Source organism: Littorina saxatilis, linkage group LG7 (genome assembly GCF_037325665.1).
Source record: "Littorina saxatilis isolate snail1 linkage group LG7, US_GU_Lsax_2.0, whole genome shotgun sequence".
Taxonomy (NCBI): domain Eukaryota; kingdom Metazoa; phylum Mollusca; class Gastropoda; order Littorinimorpha; family Littorinidae; genus Littorina; species Littorina saxatilis.
In genome coordinates this window covers 45,179,087-45,195,529 of record NC_090251.1, presented here as the reverse complement: position 1 = coordinate 45,195,529, position 16,443 = coordinate 45,179,087, and the positions used below count along the sequence as shown (strand labels likewise).

The following is a 16,443-nucleotide window of genomic DNA, read 5'->3' as shown; positions in this document are numbered from 1 at the left end:
TTCAAAAACAAAGATACCTAAATTTAAAAACAAAAGAATATGATTATATGAAAATGGAATTATCCCAGAATTTTGTTGAGCAAGTGACTAATTACTTTTTGAAAGAAAAGCCATTTGGAAATACTGGAAAGTACAAGAAAAGAGAGAACAAACAGAAATAATAACTGATCAGAGGGAGGGATATGGAACAGCCAAAACTGAGACAAATACTTTTGTAATTTCTTTACAGTGAATAGAAAATGTCCAGAGAAATAGCAATATATCTAACATTGACGGACTGTGTGATGATATCTTCTGCTATTGGTCTGTTTCGACCGTGATATCAAAATCTCGACCTCCGGTCTCGATTTTGATACCAGTCACGTGGACGGACGGACAGAGGGGGGGGGGGGGGGTAGGTGTGTGTGTTTGTATGTGTCGCTGTGTGTATATGTGTGTGCTCGGACGGACGCCGCATACACTGGCATACAGTCTTTTCGTCAATCGGTGTCCGATTTCTTGGGTACTTCTTTTACCCGGAATCGACCAAAATCGACCGGAATCGACCGAAATCGACCGGAATCGACCAAAATCGACCGGAATCGACCGGAATCGACTTACGCTACTAATACAAATGATACATCTCTCTGGTATAATCTTCGTCAGTTTTGGCTGTGCGTGTTATTTTGTTTTGTCCATGTTTACGGCCTTTGTGTTTAGGTGCTTCTCTCTCTCTCTCTCTCTCTCTCTCTCTCTCTCTCTCTCTCTCTCTCTCTCTCTCTCTCTCTCTCTCTCTTTCTCTCTCTCTCCCTCCCTCCCTCCCTCTCTCTTTTTGCGGATGACTCAACACTTCACAGCAGTAATACAGATATAAATCTCATAAGAAAAGTACTCCAAGAAAGTATAGCAAATATTAATGATTGGTGTAATTGTAACTGAATGGCACTGCATCCTAAGAAAACAAAAAGCATGTTAATAACCACAAGACAAAAACACCAGCGACAGCCTCTGAGCCTTGATCTTATGCATGGTACAGTTAGCATTGCTCAAGTCCATCACCACCGTGTGCTTGGAGTTGTAATTGATGATGAACTTAACTGGCGCTCTCACATTGATACAGTTTATAAACGAGTTTCTAGGAACCTTTTCTTACTTAACAAGCTCTGGTGCGTTGTTTCCGTGGATGTCCTCAAAATGTTTTTCCACGCACACTGTCTCTCTCACATTTGCTATGCATCTACTGTCTGGTGCAATGCCAGTGATGTTCATATAAAGAAAATAAACACACTTCACAAGAGAGGTGTAAAGTTATTAAACCGAGATCCCAATATGACTACTCAAGAAAAATACACTCAACTGAACATTCTTCCGCTACAACAGCAGTTCTTTTTAAATCGGCTAGTGTTTTCATGTTCAAAATGTGCAACCATGAAACACCTTCATACATCCAAGACCTGTTTGAGCGTCCTCCTGGTAGAGCGAGGCTTTTGAATTATACGCTACCGCTCCCACGCATTGATTTGTATAAATCTAGTTTATCCTACTGGGGATCTCTTGTGTGGAATTTACTTCCAATGTACTGAAAAACATGTCAAACCCTTTCGTCTTTTAAAAAAAATGTTCGAAAAAATCTTTGTCAAAAATAATTCTCTCCCTACACTTTAAAATCATAACTGTGTTTTTATTAGTTTTAACCTGATTACAAATTCTTAGTTAATTAGTTATTCGTTTGGCTGTTTAAAAAATGTTATAAATATATAATTGTAATGTATAATGTCATGTATGTCTAAAAGGGACAGGTTGGAAGATTAGGCATCGCCTAAAACCTTTATCCCTTTGTATTAAAGTTTTGAATCTGAATCTGAATCTCTCTCTCTCTCTCTCTCTCTCTCTCTCTCTCTCTCTCTCTCTCTCTCTCTCTCTCTCTCTCTCTCTCTCTCTCTCTCTCTCTCTCTCTCTCTCTCTCCCCCCAGCAATACGTCTGCGTGAATTCCACTATGTCAAGTAAAAGACCTGTGTTATATAATGGAGTCCCCCAGGGTTCTGTCCTTGGGCCACTTCTTTTCTCTCTGTATATTAACGATCTTCCTTTAGTGTTAATGATGTGTGTGAACTATTTGCTGATGATACGACCATACACACTTCTGACAAAAAATTAGACAAGTTTATTTATCATTGCAGAACAGTGTAGATATCATTAATTGGACGGAATTTAACCACATGAGTCTTCACCCCCACAAGACCAAATACATGTTAATTACAACAAGGCAAAAAAGACAAAACATCAAGAACAATCCTCATTCCTTATTAATTGGCAACGATGCAATAGCAGAAGTAGATCACAAAGTTTTGGGAGTAAATATCGATAATAATTTATCTTGGACCCATCATGTTAGATCGTTGTGTAAAACCATGTCGAGGGAAATATATTTGTTAAACAGAATATAAAAACACTTTCTTGATCCACACAAACTCAGTTCTATTGAAACAATCCATTCTTGTTTTCGACGATTATAAAAAAAACTTAATATTTTGCCCTTAAAAGAACGATTCAAATCAAATAAAGGCGTCATCGCCGTTCACAAAACATCAAGAATAATCCTCATTCCTTATTAATTGGCAACGATGCAATAGCGGAAGTAGAAGATCACAAAGTTTTGGGAGTAAATATCGATGAGACAGACTGAGAGACAGAGACAGAGAGACAAAGAAAGGGAGAGAACTGAAGAAAAAGGGGGAGAGAGAAAGAGAGAGAGATTTTATACCAAAGAGATGTATCACATCTCTGATTATACCATTTTTATTAGTAGTGTGCTGTGGTTTTCATTACATTATTTGACATTGTTATTAAATATTTTGGCTGTACTGACAGGGACAATGACAATGACAATGACAATTCTTTATTTAACGAGGGTAGTAGATTAAGCAGTGGTCTGCTTTTTTACATCCAGCCCTCGCCCTAAAGAGGGACTAACTACAACAAGAGGCGAAGCCATCAAGGCTCACGTAAGAAATCGACAAACAGTAACACACACACATACACACACACACACACACACACACACACACACACACACACACACACACACACACACACACACACATACACACACACACACACACACACACACACACAAACACAGAAAGAGCATAGGTGAAACTGTGCAAGAAAGCGAGACACTAGATCTAGATCTGTCTGTCTGCATGTAGCCTACTTGCAGGGACACGACTGCCAACTAGTCTCGGCCCGCTCAAACTAATAATAATGACCGAGACTTTCAGTACTTCCTTCGCGTGACGTCATAATGTGACGTCAATGTAATGTGACGTCTTCAAATGTTAGAGTTTCTACCACAGACATACCCACGCACATACGCACATACGCACGCACGCACGCACGCACGCACAGACAGACAAAGTTACGATCGCATAGGCTACACTTACGTGAGCCAAAATTGAAATAAAAATACAAGATACAAAATAGAAAATAGAAAACTAAAATTCTACATTTTTAAAGATAACTAAAGTGAAAACACATTATACATATGTACACAAAATGCATTGCATTGAGGTAAATTGCGAGTTGATTGATGTGAATTAAGTGGTATAGTGCAGCTTGCACTTTCTCAACATCATGCTCATCAGGGAGAAAGAGAGGGTGAAAGAGAGAGATATATATTATACCAGAGAGATGTGTAAGTCGATTCCGGTCGATTTCGGTCGATTCCGGTCGATTTCGGTCGATTCCGGTCGATTTCGGTCGATTCCGGTCGATTTTGGTCGATTCCGGTCGATTTTGGTCGATTCCGGGTAAAAGAAGTACCGCTTTCCTTTTAAGGTAAGAGGTTGTTATTTTGGTGCGTTCGCTTCAGCTTGCGGTTTTGAGACGTTTCCGCCCGTAGAACGCAAAGCAACAACACGTGTTGGAAGACGGGTGAAAACAACACTACACGAAGTGCATTAGGGCACATACAGAATAAGGTAATGCGTGAAGATTAGCACCATTTTCACCTCCACAAAGGGTTGAGAGTCAAGACACGGTATTGCTTTGCCTAACCTCTTTTTAGTTGAATTTGAAGTAATTCTCCTTTCTTTCTTTAAGTTTTAGGAATCGCCTGAATCCTTGAACTCGAAGAACAGAATGGAAGAAGAAAAAGGCAGGAAGACGAGCAACTTGCTGAAAGTGGATAATCGCATTCGCATCCTGATCGAAAATGGGGTTGCAAAACAGCATCGGTCCATGTTTGTCGTCGTCGGGGATCACGGAAAGGATCAGGTTTGTTAATGATCTCACTCCGGCGTTAACTCACGGTTGGTTGGCGAATTTGCCATTCGACACCACTTTGCGATAGGAACGCAGAGCAGTTGATTATAAGAGATAAAAACGAAAATATAGCTGATGCTGCACGGCCTTTGCTGTAACGTAGATTACATTCTCGGGGTGTACAGATAAGACCAGACACTGAACCGCATCAACACTCGGAGTGTCATTTGACGCCATTTTGCGAAGGAACGCTTCACTTTCGATTCATGGTATCATAGTACGCTAGGGACAAACACAGACAAAAACAAACACACAAAACTGATGCTACACAGCAGTTTATTGTCGGAGTGTGTATCGACCTAGAAATGATTGTATACCATGTGAGTGTACATTATTGCCAGGCCTGTATACACTCCAATAAAGAGATGGCGGAAGTCAATACATCAGACTAATTTTTCATTGGCTACTTCCTAACGACTTGTAAGGGGGCATTTTATTGGCTTAGAGTTGTAACAGAGCTTTTTATTGTTGGAGTGTATACAGACCTATCGATTCTGTATACACTCGAAGTGTATAGCTTTTTCCTAATGTTGTTCTTTCTCACTCTCCTCCAATTAATCCTCTCCATCCTGACCAGATCTGACACGCTGAGAATGAGATGAACTGTTTTTGCGTGGCAGTGTGGGCCTCTACACTTCCAACCTGTCCCATAAAGAATTGAACATAGAAAGACTGAGGGCTGTTTGTGTCAATGTCATACATGTACCGCATGTATACATGTCTTTGTTTGATTTGCAGGTTGTGTTTCTTCACCACATGTTGTCTAAGGCGATGATCAAAGCCAGGCCCTCAGTCCTGTGGTGCTACAAGAAAGAGCTGGGCTTCAGCAGGTACCTTTTGCACACACAAAATCTATGGTGCAGAACAGTGTTAAACAGACCAAACAATACTGTACTCACGTGTTTGACGGAGAGGATACGAAGAACAGAGCACGACGTTTCGTCCACTGGGGTCTTCCTCAGGCACAAAACACAGAAAAAAGAAGAAGACAGACGACAGAACAGAAGGAAGATCTACAGATTGACGATTCACATGTGTAGAACAGTGTCAAAAATAGAGAAATGGCAGACACACATGTTGCTGGTTAGATTTGAGTTTTGTACAATAAGCCTTTTCCAGCTAGTGACTCAGTCATAAAGAAGAATATCTTCGTGTATTTATTATATATTGTCAGAGGTCAGAAAGTTCAGGCTGCTTGCTCCCTGGGGAAAGTGAGCTGCCGTAAATACTTGTATGGTCTACCCCCTTTTTTCTCTCTTCATGCTTCTTTCATGTGTTTGTGTTTTCAAAGCACTGAGACAATGATCTTTAAAGCTATCTCATATGTTTTCTTTATAGAAATCTTGATGCAGGAAATTGAAGTGCAAATGGTAATTTTAACATAATATGAAAGCTGGCCCCCTCCTAAAGTTGCTGAATTTAGTGGGCTCTTCTTCTGCGTTCCCAGCCATGCTAAATCTCCAATCCAGCCTGAAGCGAAGTCTCCAGTCCGCGGCGGCGATGTTGCGAGCCCCCACAGCTTCTTGCAGACCTCTTCGTGGGTTCATTTTTTCCCTTGGTAGATAATACCATAGTCCAAGTTAGATTCACATATCGATTCATCCGCAATATATGTTTGCGTTTCTTTTTTTCTGCAGCCACCGCAAGAAGCGCATGAAGAAGTTGGACAAGAAGATCAAAAGCGGGCGGGTGGACGTCAACACAGATGACCAGTTCGAGCTCTTCATTGCCGGCACAAACATCCGCTACTGCTACTACGCTGAGACACACAAAATTCTGGGAAACACCTATGGAATGGCAGTGCTGCAGGTAAACAAATGTTGCTTGTTTGTTTGTTTGTTCGTTCATGGGCTGAAACTCCCACGGCTTTTACGTGTATGACCGTTTTTACCCCGCCATTTAGGCAGCCATACGCCGTTTTCGGGGGAAGCATGCTGGGTATTTTCGTGTTTCTATAACCCACCGAACTCTGACATGGATTACAGGATCTTTTTCGTGCGCACTTGGTCTTGTGCTTGCGTGTACACACGGGGGTGTTCGGACACCGAGGAGAGTCTGCACACAAAGTTGACTCTGAGAAATAAATCTCTCGCCGAACGTGGGGACGAACTCACGCTGACAGCGGCCAACTGGATACAAATCCAGCGCGCTACCGACTGAGCTACATCCCCGCCCAGACAAATGTTGCAACTGCTGGTACAATGGAACACCCTTTTTGAGACCTCCAAAACTCTGACAAAATCAGGTCATAACAAGTCGCGTAAGGCGAAATTACTACATTTAGTCAAGCTGTGGAACTCACAGAATAAAACTGAACGCACTGCATTTTTTCACAATGACCGTAGTCCGCCGCTTGTGCAAAACGGAGTGAAACTGACGAGCCTGTTCAGCGCGGTAGTGGTTTCGCTGTGCTGCATAGCACGCTTTTCTGTACCTCTCTTCGTTTTAACTTTCTGAGCGTGTTTTTAATCCAAACATATCATATCTATATGTTTTTGGAATCAGGAACCGACAAGGAATAAGATGAAATTGTTTTTAAATCGATTTCGGAAATTTAATTTTGATCATAATTTTATATTTTTAATTTTCAGAGCTTGTCTTTAATCCAAATATAACATATTTATATGTTTTTGGAATCAGGAAATGATGTAGAATAAGATGAACGTAAATTTGGATCGTTTTATATAAAAAAAAAAATTATTACAATTTTCAGATTTTTAATGACCAAAGTCATTAATTAATTTTTAAGCCACCAAGCTGAAATGCAATACCGAAGTCCGGCCTTCGTCGAAGATTGCTTTACAAAAATTTCAATCAATTTGATTGAAAAATGAGGGTGTGACAGTGCCGCCTCAACTTTTACAAAAAGCCGGATATGACGTCATCAAAAGTATTTATCGAAAAAAAGAAAAAAACGTCCGGGGATATCATTTCCAGGAACTCTCATGTCAAATTTCATAAAGATCGGTCCAGTAGTTTGGTCTGAATCGCTCTAAACACACACACGCACAGACAGACACACACACATACACCACGACCCTCGTCTCGATTCCCCCTCTATGTTAAAACATTTAGTCAAAACTTGACTAAATGTAAAAAGGAGGGAGTCTTAAAAAGGGGGTATATTTACAGAGGTTATGAACAGAAAGTCTAAAAAAAAAAGGCCTTAAAAGGGAGGAAGTCTTAAATTGGGGGGTCTTAAATTGTTCCACTGTATGGATTTATATTAGTAGCTTATTGCCTCAACATGACCAAATGACTGCTAGTGAGTAGGTTACAAAAGAGAACCAATGAAAATTGGACTTGCCTTAACAATTGGCTTGACATAGAAAATCAAAACCTGTCTAATTACCAATTGCTTCATTTTGGAAAGGAAGCAGCTCTTGTATGGTACTACATGTATGTGAAGAGAGTCAGAGAAAATGTATGTGTTAATATTATTTGTAACCTTTTGTATTTTATTATTTACTGAAAAGAGACTGTCTTAATATTATTTGAAACCTTTTGTATTTTATTATTTATTGAAAAGGGACTGTGAGGCCGAGTTTCTCGTCCTAACACATATTTTGATTTTTATGACTTTATCTCCCATTGCTGAAAAATTCTTTTCAGTGGAAATCTAGCAGCAACATAAAATTGCGCTACCCAGGTGTTAGTTGAGATCAGTTGCCTGCATTTTTTTGCAGAATGGTTGAGGGCTTTTACTGTGAACGTTAAGCTTTGTACAGGTTCTATTGTGCTGTTTTCAACTCTGAAATGTTTTAGGCTTTGCCGTATTGTTTGCTCATTAACACTTCACATACCAAAACAATGCTTCATGCAGTGTGTGAAACAACAACTGCAATGATGGAAGTCTTTGTTACAAAGTGAAATATTTCTCTTTTCAGGACTTTGAAGCCATGACACCCAACCTGCTGGCACGCTCCATAGAAACTATCGAAGGAGGAGGTTTGGTTGTGGTGTTACTTCCCAACAAGCAGCTCAGTTCATTGAAGATGGTAAGGCCAAAAAACAAAAAAAGGTGTGGTTACGGTAACATAGCCAAAAAAAATAGGGTAGGAAGGTAGGCAATCACTTTTTTTTTTTTAAACTTTTTTTTCTAATGTGTACAAATTAAACCTACTTGACAGGGAAATAAGTGTGCGACTCGGGCGCTTTCGCTTTCATGGCGTTTTCTGCACTTGTTTTCATTTTTTTTTTCTTCTTCTTTTTTGACAAATGTAATAAAAAGTTATGGGGTCGGCCCCTAAAAATAGGGTAGGTCGGGTTACCGTAACCACACCTATTTTTTTTTTAGGCCTAAGCTGTTGTGTTGTTTAGCGTAATTTTGTTTGTTCGTGTGCATGCATGAAAATGTTGATGGAACAGTCAGTGTGTAAAGACATGAGGTTATTACTGCATTCTGTTTACAGTGATAGACCTAAATAATAGCCAACCATGTGCAGGGATGGCAAAATCTCAAAATTTACACTTGCCAGCCAGGCGAGTAACCTCAAGAAAGTCACTAGCCCGCCAATTCGCTGTCCCGGTACATACCACAGTTGCTGCATCTGCAGCATTTATAACACTTTAAAACTAAACAGTACAACCAGAAGTTTTGCATTTGACCAGCATTTTCCCTGGCCAGCCGAGCGAGTTGCCAGGCGGTTTCAACTAGCCCGGCGGATTGTTTTACTCGCCCGCTGATCGGGTGGACGATTTGGCCATCCCTGCATATGACTTCAGAATGTTTTTAGGGTTCTGTTTTAGCAAATCGCTCTGCGATAGCTATGTAGTGTGACTTTCAAGTTTCATTTGTGTTTTTATTGGAGCTAAATCATAATTTGTGAATTATTTACTTTTTCCCAGGATGTCCATGATCGCTACAGAACAGAATCACATCAAGATGTTGTGGCTCGCTTCAACCAAAGGTGAGTACGTTATGTGTTACCTGTGATTTGGGAACAACCAACCGTGCCCCGAAATTGCATGTGTCCTTTCAGAAATGGTTTTGTAACAATAATATATCAAGAGACCATTTGGGGATGTCCTTTGCAGGATGAGGGGCCTCGTATATGCATGGGTACCTTTTTTTTTTCATGATGTGAGTCTGATTGTAACAGGCCTGAAAGTGGCAAGTATTTTACTTGCCATGGCGAGTAGAAACATGTAAATGGCGAGTAGAAATGTTCATCTACTCGCCAAATGCGAGTAAACAATCTTTTTGGTGGGCTAGTAAAATTTCAGAAGCACTAGCCAAAGGCTAGTGGACCATTCTTTGGACTTTCAGGGCTGTGTAAAGGTGTGTCTTTCACATATTCCCAAGTTTCAAAGCAATATCAAATTAAAACAAAGGACCCCCCAAACAAAGAAGGAAAATATTGTTTGGTGAACTGATGGGAATCACACTATTCCATTCCATGCACGCTCAGCTGGAGTTAAAAATAGCTTGCCAAAGCAACCTCCATCCCGCCTATTACTCTCTCCCTTCCTCCTTCCCTGTCTTTCCCACACACTGCCACTGGCGCTTGAACTGAGAAATGCTGAATTCGCCGCGGGCGGCTGGCAAACACAGCGATAAGCTGATGCCGAAGGCTGGCTCGCTCGCTGTGTACTGGCAATCACTCTGTGAGCTGCTGATAATAAACACCTGCTTCCGCTTTAACATCCGGAACTCCCGCGAAGTGCCATAATATTTAGCAGACGACAACACAGAGGATACTTACTTGTCAGTTATATTCAAGTACATAATTATCCCATACTTTACAGATCTGAAAAACACATTGATGCTTCAGTTAAATCAACAGAAAACCCAACATCTCAAAGCACGGCACAATCTATAAGCGGACAGAAGACAACACGTACAGTAAACAAAACATCTGAATCAGTGTGCCACAATAAAAGAACACAAAATAATTTAAAAAAGACCAAGGTAATCCCTAAGTACACTGATATATGTACAACACTTTACAAAATATATACAAACAACAGAGTATATACAGTCGTATTTACATACATATTATAGGCATGCGTATGGTGCGCATGTGAAATTTGTTTTGCGTTTATATAATTCAAAATAGTGCATGTAATGTCTGTAATATAAAATAAAGAAAAAACGGTCTTTCAATACATGTTCATGCAAATTGTTAGCTGCATGTGAATAAAACAAAAAGCCTACCTGACGGCCACTCCTATACACGACTTTTGACTGGTATCATTGCAGCGCCATACATCAGTAATCCCATAGCAGCACACAAGTTGATTTGGAAGTTTTTCAACACAGACTCTGTTTTCTCTACTGTTCTCACAAACTTGTATACCACAGGAAACAAAACTCGTCGATCCGACGACAATTTAACGTTTGTTTCATTATCGCAAACAAAACAGAACAGACAAAACGAAACAAAACAACACAGCACAACAGTTGGGGTTGTTATTTTTCTGAGATGCTTAAAAAAAAGAAGATGACGTGCACTTTAATGGAATAGAGTGAGCGTAATTTCAAAATAAACAGTTCAATTGTGAGTTAAGGGGAGACAGGGTAGGCGGGCACTTTTTTTTTTTATTTTGGAAACAGCTTGCTGCTTGTTTGATTTTTGCAAGCAGAATAACCTAATTAAGGGAAACCATTTTAAATTTTGAGTGAAAAGCAATTTTTGGGGGTTTTATTCACCAAAATGTGAAAAAAACGTTATAAAATGTGCTTTTTTAAAAATGTTGCAGTTTGTGAACCAGTGCATGTTTTGATCCAATTTTTCTTCTTTGCAGCAATATGTGTGTGTTTAATAATTCTGTGCATCGAAAAGCATTTCTAAGCAATATATTATTTTAATTTAGCATTTTCAGTTACCGGTTCAGTTCTGATAAGAAAAATACATGAGATCCTAACTGTCAGACTCATAAAAACCCAACCAATGCACTGAACTCTTATTCCATGCACAGAACTGATGCTGTACAACTCATAAACAACATATACAAAAACTGAACAAATCCATCAAGCCTTTCAAAAGTTGCAACATTTTAATTGTAGCGTTTTGTCTGAAAATTACATTCAGAGAAAACAGCATTTTAAAGATTTGAACCAGTACATACAAAAACAAGTAGCACAGTGCACCCTGAATTCATATGTTTTTATCAGAATGACCACTTTACTATGATGGGGAAATGATTTGACGATCAAATTATCCGGACTTTTTTTAAAAAATCATTTGAAAACTCATCTATGTTAGTGCAGATATGAATCAAAACGAAACTGTCGGACTCATAAAAACACAAGGAATCCACTGTATTCTTATTCCATGCACAGAAATGGTGCTTCACAAATCATAAACAACATATACAAAATTGGAACAAATCCATCTAGCCATTCAAAAGTTACAACATTTTAATTACCACATTTTGTCTCAAATTACATGTAGAGAAAACAGCATGTAAAAGAGTCTCACTAGTACCCCGGTAAACTAGTACCACAGTAGAGCTTGAATTAATGGGGTGTTTTTTTTTAACCAGAATAACACTTTAACTATGAAGGGGAAATGATTTGATAATCAAATTATCAGATTTTTTTAATTTAAAAAAAAATCATATGAAAACATTAAAAAAGTCAATTATCTGTGTTTGTGCTGATATGAAAATATTGATCAGAACCAAACTGTCAGACTCATAAAAACCCAACGGATGCACTGATTTCTTATTCCATTGCATAGAAATGATGCTTCACAAATCATCAACAGCATTACATAATTATATATACACAAATGGAACAAAGCTATCAAGCCATTCAAAAGTTGCAACATTTTAATTACAGTATTTCTGTGCTCAATCCTAACACTGCAGCAAATTTCTGTAAAGCTGAATGTCCCTTTCCATGTACCAACATGGTCATACGCGGATTATTTTAAATGCAACTTTACCACCCGAAGCGTTGCAAACACCGGGAGAAGAGTAAACAACTGCAGACTTGAATGGACACTCATATGCACTCCAGATGCAGGGCCTGTGCAAATCCTTGGGCTGATGCATCACCTTCTTTCATAATCAGACTGCTATCAGACAAGCATTCAGTACAGGATATAGACCTTTCAGCAATAGATTGAGCTGATCAATGTTGACAAAAGCCCAACACATGTCAGCGGAGTGACGTTGCACAGTACCAGTATCCATATCTGCTTGTGATGGGTCAGAAGATGGCAAAGTATCTGTATCTTCTTATGGTTGGTCAGAAGATGGCAAAGCTGATGTTTCTGCTGTGGAAGAGGGTAGTTCCGGTTTAGCAAACTTTTCCATCAGGTCAATCTTTCTCCTCGCTGCCACCACAGGAGGACTGGTTCTCCCCTTGCTCCAACCTAATAAATATACAAACACTGATTTAATATTTGATACAACTGTCCATGTTTTTTGTTTGTAATAAGCTGCAAATTTTAAGACTCAATATAAACGTCAACAAGTGCTTGTACTTTATTTTGCAAATGACCATGTTACATGGGGTGTACCTCAACTTTTTGGCTAGGCCGGTAAATCAGAAATCCCAATCAGCCCCCAACCACTGAACCAGGCGGGTTTTCTTACAACCACCTCAGCGGCTCGTACCCACATATGTCGGTTGACGAACACACACACACACACACACACACAAAAGACATTCATTAATTTAACAGTGACTCATACTCATTACATGTGGATTTGCACTACTTATTAATACCCAAACACACACAACTTAATGACAAAAAAGTGTATGTTTTAATATATATAATGATAAATAATTGAAAATAAAAGCAGCCACGAAAAAGCAAAAGAAATCAAAGTATTCTCACCCTGTCACACACTAAACCTCACAGAAGGTTATCTCATATATATATACATACCAGCCCCTATCACAAAATTTACATGTCAAGTTTACAATGGGATTTGAGTAACCACACAATCACATACAATGATACACACAGGAACTAATACTGAAACTAGCTGAATTATTTTCTTTCTTTCTTCCTTTCTTTTCATATTTTTCTTTTAAAATTAATTCATTTCATCACACTTGCTATGTATTTGCTTGTTTCTTGTCTGTTTTGTGTGTGTGTGTGTGTGTGTGTGTGTGTGTGTGTGTGTGTGTGTGTGTGTGTGTGTGTGTGTGTGTGTGTGTGTTCTGTGTGTGTGTATACATTTTCAGATTTCCTAAACCTAGCACTGTTTGCAGGTGATCTTTATGCTTTTGATTCATGAGTTGCATCCCCAGTCCTTTAGTTTAACTCTTTTTTTTTCTTTGGTGAAGTAAATTGGATCTATTTTTTTATTCCTTAGTTAATGGAAAAGATTTGACAACAATATTGCTGTCAATGATAGGTTGGTCAGCCATGCTGGTGTAAACCAATCCTTTAGAATTAGAGAACGCTCTCTAGTAGGGTACTTATTTTCCTACGGTCAATGACCAGAAACAGAAACTGTGTCAGTCGTACATCGCTCAGATGCTGCTTCTCAGTTTAACCACAGACAAAGAATAATGATGACATGTTACACCATAGTAAGCTCTCAAGGACTGGCCAGCGAAGAACAATAAAATAGGGGTTGTGAAGACGATATCACAGAGATGATCGAGGGAGGGAGGGGCGGGGGAGGGGGTTGCGGCGGCGGCATGGTCAGTAAATTGGATCAAGAAACCCGCAAAATACTTCAGACACAAACTGTTTATCATTTACCTGCAAACCCTAACACATTCTTACAACAACAACAACATAACAATGTGCAATAAATCACGTTGTCAAACAAACAAGATCGAAAAGAGAAAGAAGCAAAACCCACCTCGTCGAGTCAAGAATCTTAGAATGTCGTCTGCTTCAATTCGATCATGTTGGTTCATTTCGGAGTGTTGTTACTTCCTTCTACTGTTCGCTGCTGCTGGTTCATCTTTCTCTGATATTTCTTGCCACTATGCCGAACATTTCCAATGTTAGGGTTGTTCTCCGCAGCTCAAAACTTTGAAAAATGCTGCTGAATCGGTGAAAAAGTCATGGATTTGTTGACACCGGGGGACTGATAAGTTGTCTACTGCGCTTGCGCCAAATGCCTTTGACCTACATATATTTGCATATATTAATTCCGGGGTTTCGGTTGGAACGGATTCTCTCTCTTTGTGCCTATGTCAACGGAAATTCCCCAACGGTGATGACGTCATCTTGAAGAACGGAAATTTCCACACAGTTTGAACAGCGAAGGGTCATGTCATGTGCGCACATTTACCAGCACGGAGTATCCAAAGTAGACCATTTTTTTGATTTTTTTGATAAAACACAGACAAAAACAACAAAACATCGGTTTGAAAATGGTTTTATTTACATGAATACATGTCTAAAATGACAAAAGCAGATTATTGAATGCATTCCAGGATGTTCAAAGGTGTGAAAAATGCAACAACCCCAAAAAGGTGTATGAGACCAAAAATAACTCATTTTGCCTACCCGGTCTGCCCTTAAACACACTCTTTCCGGCGGGATCACATTCACTCACACACACACACACACACACACTCTGTACATTTTTGGAAGAAAAACAAACAAAAACACAAATAAACAAGCAAATCCATGTTCACACATACAGACAGGCAAGAACATAAGCACAATTACAGTCACAACATTAATTTAAGAATAAACACGTCACATGCTTAAGAACAAAAAAGAAGGGGAAAAACACAAAACAAAACAAACAAGATGAAATGCACGACAGTCAACAGAGCTGCATATAATAGCGTACTGTAGCGAGTGCCTGTTCCGAGAACCTGCGCGTGGGTTAATTAACAAAAGTTACCGCACAAAACTGCTCCAGAAATCATACACAAACACCTGTTGCAAAACTTGTTTTCAATCTATCACACAGTTAAGACAAAGTACTTACTGATGGCAAAATAAAAACACAGTCGGTGGCTGTTATCAGTATTCAGTGTGATTATAAACTGATATACAAGGCGCAAATTCTGTTTCTTTTAACAGGAACAAAGAACAAGGCATGAGTGCCAGTGATATTAGTATTACCACAAAATCAAACAAAACGAGTGGAATTGCAAAACTCTAGTTTGCACCAAGACAATGCCTGTATATTCAAGTAACAAAATATACAAGATGAACATAATCCAAAGCGCAAGTCACTGAAACGATCCCTTTTTCACACCAAGAAACACGTATTTTTCACAGACCGGCATTTTCACAGACACGTTTCAGAAGACTTGACCTCAATCAGCGCGTCATGCCTGCCGCGCGGGAGAGTAGAGGTCATCTTTATTTAGCGGGGAGCAGGAAACGTGGGCGCTCGCAGAGTGGCTGATCTTGCAGGAATCCCAGTATTATAGAATACAGTGGAATGTGTGGTGTTTGTGTCTCTCGCTCTTTTTGTTCCATTGGCACAAAACAAATTATAGTCACAGATTTTGGGGCGGGGATATAGCTCAGTTGGTAGCGCGCTGGATTTGTATTCAGTTGGCCGCTGTCAGCGTGAGTTCGATCCCAGGTTCGGCGGAAATTTATTTCAGAGTCAACTTTGTGTGCAGACTCTCTTCGGTGTCCGAACTCCCCCCCGTGTACACTACATTGGGTGTGCACGTTAAAGATCCCACGATTGGCAAAAGGGTCTTTCCTGGCAAAATTGCTTAGGCACAGTTAATAATTGTCTACCTATACCCGTGTGACTTGGAATAATAGGCCGTGAAAGGTAAATATGCGCCGAAATGGCTGCAATTATTGGCCGTATAAAATTTCATCTCACACGGCATCACTGCAGAGCGCCTAGAACTGTACCCACGGAATATGCCCGATATAAGCCTCATTGATTGATTGATTGATTTTGCATGTGTACGTTTGAAGACGATTTGTTGATTTTCTAGTCACTATTGAATGGTTTACCACGATTTAATAGTCATGGGTAGGGCCTTTAGGTGGATACAACTTTTCAATTCCCTTGGGGGAATCTAGTTTATTGAACAATTTTATTTTCATAAATATGGTGTCCATTTATAAAACTTCTAGAATCGTATTTTGTATGTATTTGATGCTCCTGGAGGCTTCAGAGTGAAATTTGGCAGACTCAAAACTCTTGAAGATAAGTAATTTTGGGCTTACACATTTTCCAGGGGGGGAGGGGGGTATTTTTTACCATAATTAAAGTGTTTTGTGTACCAT

General features: G+C 39.5%; 1 protein-coding gene and 1 long non-coding RNA gene across 3 annotated transcripts in view; one reads left to right on the top strand and one right to left on the bottom strand.

Moving 5' to 3' along the window:
- The first annotated feature begins 3,857 nt into the window (after positions 1-3,857).
- LOC138971578 (RNA cytidine acetyltransferase-like) overlaps positions 3,858-16,443 on the top strand; it is a 36,382-nt gene continuing 23,796 nt past the window's right edge. For both annotated transcript variants that reach the window (XM_070344337.1, XM_070344336.1), the window contains exons 1-6: positions 3,858-3,960; positions 4,082-4,255; positions 5,042-5,133; positions 5,941-6,112; positions 8,191-8,301; positions 9,152-9,213. In XM_070344337.1, the coding sequence (XP_070200438.1) occupies positions 4,121-4,255; positions 5,042-5,133; positions 5,941-6,112; positions 8,191-8,301; positions 9,152-9,213 (572 nt within the window). In that variant the 5' untranslated portion in view covers positions 3,858-3,960; positions 4,082-4,120. The remainder of the gene's footprint in view (positions 3,961-4,081; positions 4,256-5,041; positions 5,134-5,940; positions 6,113-8,190; positions 8,302-9,151; positions 9,214-16,443) is intronic.
- Positions 11,284-14,747, bottom strand: LOC138971577 (uncharacterized). Its single transcript, XR_011457299.1, has 2 exons — positions 14,078-14,747; positions 11,284-12,627 (listed from the first exon to the last, which is right to left on the bottom strand). It is a non-coding gene; the product is annotated as an uncharacterized lncRNA (long non-coding RNA).